This window comes from Dermochelys coriacea, chromosome 22 (genome assembly GCF_009764565.3).
Source record: "Dermochelys coriacea isolate rDerCor1 chromosome 22, rDerCor1.pri.v4, whole genome shotgun sequence".
Classification (NCBI taxonomy): domain Eukaryota; kingdom Metazoa; phylum Chordata; order Testudines; family Dermochelyidae; genus Dermochelys; species Dermochelys coriacea.
This window is the reverse complement of record NC_050089.1, coordinates 11,281,805-11,294,524: the sequence shown is the minus strand read 5'-3', so window position 1 is coordinate 11,294,524 and position 12,720 is coordinate 11,281,805. Positions and strand designations below refer to the sequence as shown.

The 12,720-nt window shown below is 38.6% G+C and overlaps 1 protein-coding gene across 9 annotated transcripts in view; it reads left to right on the top strand.

Moving 5' to 3' along the window:
- LOC119846594 (tubulin-specific chaperone cofactor E-like protein) overlaps nucleotides 1-12,720 on the top strand; it is a 98,087-nt gene that overhangs the window by 25,119 nt on the left and 60,248 nt on the right. For 2 of the 9 annotated variants that reach the window (XR_006276690.1, XM_043501053.1), the window contains exons 1-3: nucleotides 4,431-6,555; nucleotides 7,747-7,824; nucleotides 9,791-11,605. The exons of 1 other annotated variant lie outside the window; for it this stretch is intronic. Coding sequence is in view for 7 of the 8 variants with exons in the window: in XM_043501053.1 (XP_043356988.1) it covers nucleotides 11,562-11,605 (44 nt within the window). In the remaining variant the exon portion in view is untranslated. Of the gene's footprint in view, nucleotides 1-1,903; nucleotides 6,606-7,746; nucleotides 7,825-7,853; nucleotides 11,606-12,720 lie in introns of those variants that run through there. 6 more of the 9 variants (XM_038380424.2, XM_043501056.1, XM_043501055.1 and 3 more) reach the window with 5 other exon arrangements.

The following is a 12,720-nucleotide window of genomic DNA, read 5'->3' as shown; positions in this document are numbered from 1 at the left end:
AGAGGGCTTGCTGTTGTGAAGGAACGTTCCTACCTTTAACATGAGTCCCCGGGGGCTTCCATATTGCCAGGCTCCATCATCCCCTGAGTGGGGCAGTGACACAGCACTGATTACATTAATCCCTGAGTCAGATGGGAAACAAAAAGAGCTTTCTGTGCAGCCCACTGTGGAGAGGCTCTGAAATGTTACCTCCTGTCTGCAGCTCTCTAGCTTTGTCATTTCAATTACCTTGTACTTTGTGTTGACTTTTTGCCACTTTCCCAGCCCGTCAGTAGAAGTGCTACCTTTCTTTCCTGATGGGAGAGATACCAGCTGCGGCGGGCAGTAGAGAAGAGACTTGCCTCTTCCAGGGAATGTCTCTCTGTGCCTGGACCTTTTCAAGACAATTCTTAAAGTTCGTTTACATGGGGAAATTGGCCGGCAGAACTGTAGCAGTATAATTCTTGGTGGATGTAATCCTGGAATAAACGCTACCTTATTCTGGTATAATTATTCACTTTTATTCTGGAATAGTGTGTCCCCCTGGGGAATTACCCCAGCATAGCAACAGGGGTATAGTTAGATTGTTGTAGTTCTACGGGTCAGTTTCCTCATGCGGATAAGCCTTTCATTGTTTTCACAACTCCATCAAACCCTCATGGCCACCAAGCCAGTACTTCTCTCCGCACCCTCCTCCAGCCAGGGAAAGTTCAGTGATCCATGCTGCAGCTTGCTGGATTCAGAGGAAGTCTAATGTTGTATCAGATCAAAGTGGCCTTCTGATGGGTGTGCAGCACTTCCTGAAAATCAGGTTCCTTTAAAGTGTCTGAAGTACCTTAAAATTGAGGCACCCAAACTCACTAGTTTTTGAAAATTTTGATCAAAATGCTTTGTACTATTTAATTCTGATATTTTTTGTCATGTATTTGGGCAAGAGACGTAAGCTATGGTTAGAACAATATTCTCCCAAAGTCAAGATAGGTGGTTTGAATTTCCAGTTATTGAATAACTTTTCTCAGTTTCCTTAACTGAGTAAATGAGTATTTTCAGAGCAGTACACAGGTATTCCATATATATCTTGAGTTGCTGATAATGCCTTCTTCTAAAACCACTATATTCTGCCTTCCATTCAGTCTAATGTCTTTGCTCCTTTGCAGCTTTGGCCATAGTCTGAGACAAGGTTACTATAGTAGATGGCTCTTCTGCTTTTGTTCCTAGTATGGCAATTCGTATCAAAACATGTGTACTTCTTCCCAAGCATTGTAATGGAAAATGATACGAGTACAAACATCATGGTCTAGATTCATCCTTTGTGGAAGGCCATTTAATTTTCATCTGGAATGAATATTGTCCATTTAGTTAGTGAGTTATAACGAGGACCTCCCTTAAATCTCCAAGATTTAGTGGCAAATGTGAAGCCAGATATTTGGTGCATTTTTTGCTGTTCCTGCACAGTGTCAGTGTATGAGGAGGGCTCTGTATTACTTCTAAATTATTGCAGTCTTAAACAGTGTTCTTCACGCAACAGGGGATGGTCTTCACTAGAGATTTCACCTCAAGTTAATTGATTGGCTCTTAACTTGATTGCAGATTAACTGGTGAATGTCATGTGGTTTAGTTGTTAAAAAGAGGGGCAGGGTGACTTGTTAAGATGCCTGGGTTTTGTTTTTGGCCATTGCTGAATCACTCTGTGTCTTGGCCAAATCCTTCAACCCCTCTGAGCCTCAGTTTACCAATCTCTAAAATGGTTACAATGCTTAACTCGCAGGAATTAATTGAGCCTTGCAACTTATCTGCAGAGACCCCTTGGAGATCTGCAGGTCGAAGGTGTCAGTATTATAGTTACAGAGCACAAGTAATTTGTGAGCAGTGTGACAATTGTATGAGCAGGTATGACGTAGATTTCTATTTTTTTATTTTCTAGGTATCATGAGCTAGTAACAAAATACGGAAAGCTGGAACCCTTAGCAGTAGTGGATCTTCGGCCCCGGAGCAGCGCAAAGGTTGAAGTTCACTTCAAAGATAAGGTGGAGGAAATATCCATCCGTCTAGATCAGACGGTGGCAGAATTAAAGAAACAATTAAAAACTGTAGTGCATTTGTCAACAAGCAACATGTTGCTCTACTACTTTGACCACGAAGTTCCCTTTGGTCCCGAGGAGATGAAATACAACTCACGGGCATTACATTCTTATGGCATTCAGGATGGAGACAAATTTTTTGTGGAGCCCAAATCTAAATAACCTCTTCTGGCTTTGTGCATTCACACAAACACACACGAGTAAAAGACTTTTTGCAGGGTTTTTAGGTTGGTTGATGGGTTGAGGTTTTGTTTTGTTTTTATACCAGTTGACTTCTTAGCCCAGGTAGTGTGCCCAAATCTGCAAGAGACATGCCATCATCCAATGTGAATGAACTTAAGAGGAGATAACTGACTTCAGTGTGTGTGTGTGTGTGTGTGTGTGTGTGTTTCAGGATGTCTGATACCTGGATGTTCTTGTTACTCTTCCGGTATACTCGTGAATTTAGCATGAATGGTCAGTTCTTCAAGCTAAGAGGGGTATTACAGTCCATCAATAAGGGAGTCAGAGCTCAATGCAGAATTTGGTCAGTACTTCTGTTACATTAAAGATTGGACTCGGCACTTTCCACCCAGTTATTTGACTCTGGTATAAATAGCTGAATTGCTGTTTATCCAGCAAAGTGATGTCTTTAAATTTTTGTTGTTGTTGAGGTTAGTGAAAGGATTTTAAGCAGTATTCAGCTTGAGTTAGAACTCAGGTATTCAGAGCATCCTAAACTACACTTGGTTTGCAAGAGTAAATAAAATGGGAGAGAGAAAATGTACAAATAAAAAAAATATACATTTTACTCCCAAAACTCACTCTCTAGAGTAGTCACGTCTACTCTGATCTTGTGCAAACTATTCAACTTCACTAGCCCTCTGGCATTGTGTGTAGTTGAATGACACGTCTTATGTTACCGAAGGTTGGAATGAACAGTATTTTCACCAAATATGTTTATATGCTAATTTGCAGAAAACTCTGGCTGTTCTTGGATGGGTTTTGTGTCAACTGGGAATCCAAATTAATGGTACAACAGTATGCTGAACAGCATAGTGGAGTTGCTTTGAATGTCCTTTCCCTATTGCCTGCAAGATCCACTAACAAGCACTTGCCCTTTGGACAGTTTGTGTTGAAAGTAGAAAGACTAAAATCATTCTCCTGACGGAGTCCTATTCCTTATTATAAAATCCTATTTCTTACTCTTACTCCAGGAATTTATCCTAATCTAGCACTTTTTCACCTACCAATTTAATGTGGACCCCCTGTTTAAGATAGGTATCAGTTTTACTTAAATCAGTTTGTAGAAGGTGAGTAGATGAGAAACCACTTACATTGATTGTAAAGCAGATGTTCACGATTCAGATTCACTCCCTCATGGCCTCCACCAAACTCTCCATGGGCATAGTGTGCTGATTTTAAATAGGCACTTTTTTCCTTTAGAGCTGGGTCTCTTTCTTATGATCCTGCTGTGAAATCCTCAGCCCTTTTATGTATCTCTTGTAAATCACACAGCTGTTTCCCTTTACAGGGCCCTCCTTTGTTCCTCTGTCACCTTGACAAGTTGAAGACTTTACACTGACTTTTAAGCAACTACATTTTTAAAAAATGTTTTTCAAGCAGTGTAGTCAGGGCTCTAGTTACGTATGAACTTCTGACCTTAGTTCTTTAACATCCTCTCCCTCCCCATGCACTTTCTTTCTCATGACGCTTTTGTCTGAGTTACTGAACTCCTTTATATTCTTGGAGTTGTGTATTCTTTTCATATTTTACCTGGATTGTCCAGGGAGGAATATAATCTCATACGCTTCAGATTCAGTATCCAGGAACTATTCAGCTGAGACTGGTTCCACATCTAGAGTAAACGTAGAAATAAGAGGATTCAAGATAAGTTAATTATTTGTGCCTGGTCTTCTGCTGTAAGAGTTGATCTCCTGGGAACATCAAGATGAGCAATATAAAACAGACCAAGGCTTGCATGTTTAATATGGAATCCACATGACCTGACTTGATCCAATAAGAATAAAGAACCATGAAATGGTGACAGTGTAATATAAAGTTTTACTTTTAAGGACTCTTGTTGCAGAATGTGCTTTATAAGCTGTAGCATAACTGAGGATGTATTTTCTGCCCATTTGGGCAGTAAATCCATTTGCTGCCCTGCAATGGAACGCCAAGCCAACACATGTATGATATATACATACATACACATAGAAGAAGTTGTGTTTAATAAGATATTTTATTATAAAGCAAAGTTTTATGAAGATATGGTTGTTTAATATTAGAAGCTTATTTCTCCTGTTGACCTACTGTATGAGTATGTTGCCCATCAGTCATAAGCTTGTGCAGGTTATGTGACTGATGCAGATACAAAGGAATATCTGATCTAATTCTATAGAACAGTAATCACCTATCTTGGGTATATTTATGGCATTGTAACTGGTATTAACGAGACACTAATTATTGACCAACTGTCTTAGCACAATTAAATATCTTGGTTTTAGAGAAGGAAATAAAGTAAATTAAAGCATTCGATGGGATCTTACAAAAGGCCAATTATGTGCTTGTAAGTTTCTTTGCCTGTGAAAAGTTTTGATTATATCCAGAAACAAAATTGGTGCTGTCGCCATGTTGGCTCTGAACAACAGTTAAATGTTATTTTTATGATGGACCTAGTAGGAACGGGAAAACTGAGTAGAAAAACAAGGGTTTTTAGTGAACAAGGATAACGCCTTCTTCACAGATATGAGATTTAGCACTATCATATAAACCAGATCAATGATCCACCCAGGTTTGCAAAAGCCACTGCACATACACTGCAGTTTCACCACTCTGGGGAACAGGCTGTCTCTAGCCAGTGTTATAGAACCATTCACAGTCTGTCCAGTTATGCATTTTGTATAAAAATTTCAGTAGACTTCAGCTGGGTAAGAAAAAAGGCCACTCCAAAAAAGAGAATGTTTTACACATCCAGATGCTCAGCCCTTGAATGCAGGGACGGGAATTGCACAAAATTCAAAATGCTCAAAATTTGATCATCTTCCAATTTTATTGCCATTGGAAATTGGGTCCTATTTTTGCACAATATTCCCATTTAAAATGAGGTTGCTTGTGAGCAATTTCATAGAATTTTGGAAACCTAAAATTGTAAAGGGAATAAAATTGCAGAAATTTTCACCTAATTCTAGTTGATGCCTAGTGGTCCAGAATGCCGAAATGCTCTGTATTTGTAGACATTCCCAGTTCAATAAATGGTCCAGTTATGTTTTTATTTAAAAAAAAAAACACACAAAAAACCCCTCCTGCTCCTCCTGCATCCTTTAACCAAGTGCTACTTTTGCCAGCTATTGTTTTGTTATTGATGTTACTTCATGCACATAAGCTTCCCCTGGTTACTTTACATAGTGTGGATTTTTTAACTACCTAGTTTACAGGGAACTAGGCAGGAATTACAAATCAGAACATTACACAGCTTTGTATAATGAGGTTAAATGCTGTGACATTTTGCTTTATGATTTGTGTGCGTCTTGAATATCCACAATGTGACCAGATGGTACAGCTAGATTGCTTAAAACAGCAAATGTATGGGATGTACAGTTGTAACAAAAGGTGCATCCATGTGTGTGTTAGAAACTGCTATTAACCCTCATGGGAGTTAAGTATGTACTCCGGGTGGACAGTTAGGCCTAATATACAGCATGATCTTGGGAAACCATAATCATAACGAACCATAACAAACGTAATCATAGGCCTGGTCTACACTTAAAAATTAGATTGACCTAGCTATATTGCTCAGGGCTGTGAACAATTTCACACCCTGAGTGCCTTTCGGCCTAACCAACAGTGTAGATGCAGCTAGGTCAACAGACAAGTTCTTCTGTCAACCTAACACCGCCTCTCAGGTGGCTTAATTACATTGATGGAAAAACCCCTTCCGTCAACGTATGTAGTATAGACATACCCATAGTCTTTGCACTACAGTGTGACCCGTTTCTTTGTCCACAGTAGATTGGACCCTAAAGATTCCAAGTACAAAATTGTTCCTCCATCAGTTGCCATTTGTGATTGTAAATGACATGCTTTTGGTTTTGTCCGTGTACAGATTTGAAAATTCAAAGCATCCCAGAAGCTGTGGTGTGTATTCTCAGTACATGTGCCATCATAATTTGGCTGTTGGGTTTTTTTTTTGTAGATGTTCAAGCAGACTCCTTCTCCATTATATGGAGAAGGTAGTCAGCCATTTCTCAACCTTCTGCCTCACTGATTTGTCTCCTGAAGTTACTGGAAATTCCTTTGTTTTTCCTTTTTTGAGTATGATTTAAATGTGAAGGTCTATTCTTAGCACTATTTATAAAACTGTAATCTTTAGCAAGAAAAATATGCTCCAAGTCTCCCTTTTCACCTGTGTTCTGGTTTCTCTCCTGGGTACTGGAGTCGGGGGAATGTGCTTCCTGTTCCAAAAATCTCCTTTTGGTTCATTGGCAGAGTTTGCTGAGGAAGGCACATCGATTAGGTAATTGGTTTGATCATTTCAATAAACTTATTTGAACTTTTGCGCACACACAAAAAGTGTCCAGCGGGTTTCTTGACAACTTTCTTATTTGTTTCTTATAGCAAAACTTCTCCTGCACCCCCTACCCCATGCATACTAACCTCTCTGCCTTTGGGATAGTTAGAACATCAGTTCCTTGGTGCAATAAATATCTGTTAAGGCAGTTTGTGTCTCCAAAAGCTAATGCACGTTGTCTTGCTCCTGAAAGATTCCTCTTGTTGAGACTGGTTGAAAGTGATTTTGAATTGTCAGTGCTCAGTGTTCCCATGCCATTATTTTAAGCACAGGTATAAAGTCAGCAGGAGCCCACAGCTTTAGAGTTGGATTTTGAAAAGCTTTTAGTGTTGACCTAATTCTGCTCCCATTAAAGTCAATGATAACACTCCCATAGACTTGAGTGAGAGCAGAGTTTGGGCCAAGGCTAAGTGCTTTGGAAAATCTACCCTTAAGCTCTTATCTCTTCATCCCTTTTTCCTCCCTGCATCCACCAAGCTCCAAGCACCTATGCAAAATAATTTACTACTTTAATATAAAGCCTGGTCCCATATACCTAGGTTAACTTAAACTCTAGTGATAATACCTTTAATACAATCGTGGATATCACAGCAATAGGTACTATAGCGATGGCCTAATAGAGCATTTTCTATTGAGGATTCTTACTATGCTTTACAAAGTCTCAAAGCTTCTGTACTTATTTCTCCGCAGAACAAAATTGCCTTAGGGTGTTACAGTTGTGGCACAAGTGGGAATAAACCCACTCACCACACTGCCATTCAAGTTAAATGAGTTTTATCCGCAAAGACAGAAGCACTAAAATTAAGGTCAGGTTATTGGATTTCATATTTTTTGGCTATTTGTAAATAGCTTGGAGCTAATACTTGAAATAAAAATGGAATGTGAAATTGATTTTAAAAGTATAAAATTGTTTCTTTGGCTTCTGACTTGGTTTGGAACATCACGCTGTTTGCGTGGAGGTAAAGAAAGACTTAACCCCATAGTGTTTCTTTAACATGTAGCGCAACTCCTGGAGAGTCACATGGGCTAGACAGTGTTAGGGCAGATAAACAGCACGTCTAATGTTCTGGCTGTTAACAGCCTTTCTCAAGGACATATTGGTTTGCCTGCTGACCTTGAATTGTTCCATTGTTTCAGACACAAAGCAACTTCCTCCTGTGCTACATCCGACAAGAACTTCTCGTGTAGAATGAGATGGCTCATACCATTATACAGGTTGTGCGGGTTTTTTCTTCTAAAGTGGATGCTAGTCTTTTAGAGACTGAGCTGAGACCCCCCAACTCATTTCAGTCACTGGGAAGCACTGGGGGCTCAGCAATAGAGCACTGGATTGGGACTCAGGAAGCTTGGGGTTTGATTCGTGTCTGCTCCTCTGGTTTGCTAGATGGCCTTGGGCAAGTCACTTTGCCTCTCTGTGCCTTAGCTTTCCCATCTATAAAATTGGAGTAAATCATCTTTTTAAGGGCTTTGAGATCTGCAGATAAAAATGGCATAAAAGAGCTAAATATTATTACTACACGTGCTACCAACGATTAGCTAACAACTTTAGAACAAGGCTGACATAGCCCTAGGTGTCCACAAGCAACCTAGAGGTTAAGGTTTAATCACCCCCATTTCCCATGCATCACCCAAGTCCCTTTTGTGTACTGTGGTCAACATGCAGCACATTGTATCTCACCTGTACTGAATAATCTGAGCATATTAAATTGCATAATCCAGATTATTCTATGGTTTAACATGCCTTCTCTAGAAGTGAGGGAAAATTACTCTCATTGTCTTTGTCTTTCTCTCTTGTATAGAGCATGTAATTAAATTCTTATGTCTGGTACCAAAATTAGTAAATCGTCCTCTCTAGCATTGGCAGCTAGATTGAGGGTATGTCTATACTGCAATCATGGGGTGCGATTGCAGCTCACGTAGATGTACCCAAACTAGCATTAAGCGAGCTACTTTGGGTACCAGAGCAATGAAGTCGTAGCAGCATGGACTTTAGCGCTGCTATACAAGCCCACCTGGGTAATCACTCAGGTAGCTATCCCGTGCTGAAGCCCACTCTGCCGTAACTTCACTGCTGCATTTCCAGAGCTAGATAGATTAAAGCTAGCTCCAGAGTGTCTATATGACAATCACAGCTCGCAATTTGCAGTGCAGACATATCTTTAGGTACACACTAACCTTTGGGAAGAAACCCCCATACAGCAACCTGAAGTGTCTATAACCATTCAAAGGGAGTGATAGAGATAAATGGGATAATGAGATGAAATTAAAAGGAAAATTTAATCTGAATAGTAGCAAACGTTCCCTGACAGAGAGATCTATCTCCTGCAGAGTAGTCTCCCGGAGCCCCATTGCATGCCATTTATAATTAGAATAGATGGCACACTCTCACAGTGGGGAGGGAGCAATCCTGTACTGGCAAAGCTGAAGGAAACCCATCTGCTGGATCTTTTTCGTTCTTTAATTTCTGAGAGTCCTGGATCTAAGTCTAGGTTTAATTGTCAACCAGATTTGAAATCGAGTCAGGAACCTCTCCTGCAGCACAGAGAGAGTTAAAGCTCTCAGTAGAGGAATGGCTACAGGTGCAGATGGCAATTGTAAGGTAGCAGGGCTGGGCCAGGCCAGCAGTCCTGCAATAAGCAATAAAGGGAGATATAATGGGGAGACAGGTGATATCTTCCCTGGAGGAAATTACTATCTGGAAAAATCCTCTTTCCAGCAGACTCCAACATCAGCTTCAGAAAACCTTTTTTGGACTTGTTCAAATCCTTACTTGGGGAAATTATATGACCCAGTTCCCATCTATGTGGTTATTTTGACCTTCGCTTACTTGCTTTAGGACTAGCCTCTGGAAATTCTAGCCCACCTTTTTGAATGATTTGCTTGTCTTGAGCCTCAGTGGGGAAAGTAAAATATTACTTATTTGGTTAGCCATAATGTGCTCAGCACGGTACAATGCAGAACAAAAGAAAAAACAAAATCTGGAAGATAAAAAGTTCACTCCAAATTGTCAGGCAAGCTGTAAAATCAAAGCAGCTCTAGTCATCATAGAACTTCCTGAGTCAGACAGAAGCTGAATTTGAAACATAAAACAATCAGAGGAGAAAAGGATACATTCCGATTTTCGGTATTCATCATAAAGCAGCATATAGGAGTACAAGCCCGGTTTATTTTCCCTTTGCAGGTAATCTGTGAAGAGCCTTCTGAAGAGAGAGAGATGGGCTTATTTTGTTTTGTTTTGTTTTTGCCTTTGGAATGACTCCAAAGGCACTGAATGGCTGGTAGTATTAGAAGACTCTAGCCCTATATTCCCCCTTGAGGGCTTTCTTCTCTTCAATAGACTGGGAATCAGGTTTACAAGTAGGAGGTTTGTGTCGGTAACATACTTGAAGGCCTAGATCCAGCAAATGTTTCCTCCCATGTTTGGCTTTACACACCAGTAGCCCTACTAAAATCAATGGGGCTACGCAAATGCATGAAATTAAGCGCATGGGGACGTATTTGTGGAACTGAAACCTAAATCTTCCTATTAAAAAAAAAATAAAACAAAAAATTCCCTTTTTACTCCTCCTACTCAACCCGCTTGTTTGATTTATTGGCCCCAGTCTTGCACTACACTTACACATGTGCTGATTTTTTTTTTTTTAACTACCATTTAGTCCCATTGATTTCAACTGGGGACATGGATCAGGATCTTTGATTATAAGCAGTTTGGGCCAGAGACCTTCACTTATGGTGCACATACTGCACCTAGCACAATGAAATGCTGAAATACTTGGCTTCCAGATCCTGCTGCAATGTAAATATTAACTAATTTTTGCTAAAATCCTTAGATTTTTAAAACCAGGTCAATCCCACTCCCTCTTAGGGGTGGTAGGATCAGGAGTAAGAATAAAATCTCCTGAAGAAGATTTGGAAAGAACTTTTCTTTAAATAGCTTTTATTTTCCTCTCGGCCAAAGCTGAACTAAGTTGGTTTATGAAAACTCAAACAAGACTTTGATGGAAAATTAACTTCATGGACATTTCAAGGGCTCTGACTTTGTTTAGTGTTTTAATCCCTATGCTGTTTAATGCTAATTCTGTAACACTATATAGAAGCTTTTTTTCCACTTGCACAAAGGAGGAAGGGGCTTGTTTCTTTTGTGGGTTGTTTTTTTCCTTCCCTAGTGAAAAGCGATTCTGATCAGAACAGCCACAAATCCAGCTCCAACTTACTGACATTTCCATCTAACTCTACCTGAAGGATTAGGGATTTTTTCTACCAGAAAGAAACCTCTCCGCTTTTACAGCCCATAATCTGATCTGTAGATTAATTTACCATTAATTAATAGAGCAAAAAGTTTTGATTGCAACTCAACACTATTCTGGCCCTAAAACAACACAGAGAAAAACTGAATTTTCAATTGAAAGAGCAAAAGGGATTGAGACATCATTTCAGACATCAGCAATAATTGGTAAAAGAGCACTGAAATGTATTCTTCATTGACATAAGATTTCCTCCCGGTTTACCAAGATTCAATTTAAAATTTCGGACTTAATTTCTTCCCTTCTCTGCAAAACAGGTTGGTATTTTTTTCATACTTTTTAAAAAAAATATTTTTTTTTTTAGGGGATATACTAAATTAAGCATTGTTTCTTTTATTTTCTGTCATGTTCCCCAGAGGAACATCTTCTAAGTTTTAATATAATATATTTATATTCTCCACTAGTCATTGTGTGTGTTCTCAATTAATGAATCCACAGTGACTTAGATTTAAGATCTATATAAAATTCTAGCATGAGACTTGCTGCTTTTCTACAGTAAGGAATACAGCGGAACCCTTTCATAGTTAAATTAATTTTTCTCACTCCAGAACAACTTTGCTGTAAGCAAGATTATTTTTTCAATCTAATTGCAATGACACATTGAGAAGCATTGGAGAAGTGTGGAACTGTCATTCGACTTGATTATATATGGTGTTTCACTATTTCAAACATCATTATAATTGGATTCAAGTGTAAGTAATATGTAGGTATACAGACAATGTATCTAGCTATATATATATATGTATGTTACATTTTTGTATATATAGAAATAGATATAGCTATATATGTGTACTCCATTATATAAATAGGTCTATAGATGTATTTTGTTATATAGAGATGTAATGTCTATAATGTTGGAGTACAATCGTATATGTAATATAATGCATGAATAGATATATATTTAATATAGAAGTGTAATTATTCTCTCTGTATAAATATATCACTGTAATTTATACTTGAATCTGATCATACATATTTCATTCACTCACTGTGTGTATTGTGTATACACTGTAGTTTTATATAAATGGTATATAAAAACCCTTTCCCTCTGTTTAATTAATAGAAATGATAAAGTAATGAAATCAAAGCAGCTACTGTAGTCCTACTTCCTCTTTGATTAATAATATATAACAAATTATAGTAAGCATAAAAGAAATTAAAAAAGCACACAAAATTTCTCTTTAATTTATCCAAATGTATTTCCACCCCATTCTGTATATAGTTTAATTTCTGTATAGCAAGGAAGTTGTCAAGCTGTGTAAATGTTTGTGCTTCCTTCACACCAGTCAAGAATGTTAAGTGATCATTGTATTACCACCCAGTACAAAGGATTAGTTAAACCAACATTTGAAGTCTTCTAACTATATAAACACACTACGGTTTATAATTCACTCTCATTTTCTTACAATGAAAAGCTATTCATCTTAAAGTCTGCAGTAATATCTTCACATGAAGCAGATCAGCAAAGAACTGTGTTGGATTAATAGGGGGATTGAAGACACACTGGGAGCTGTGTGCTATTCATTAATTCCAACATACTGGTTCACTTCTGATTCCTGAAATCATGCTGTACATATACCCTGAGAATACCTGGACGGCAAGTTGTTTTATCATCAGTGATTTCATTATATTACCTAACTAGCTTGTCATTTTTGGGCTAGGTCATGGGTAAGGACCTACATTTCCCAATTTTCTGCATCTCTGGAGCAATCACACAATTTCAAGGCACTATTAGCCATTAGCCTGAGATTTGCTTAGCAGATCTGGTTTTGGATTGATGATTAGTTGCTCTTTTTTTTCTTCTTCC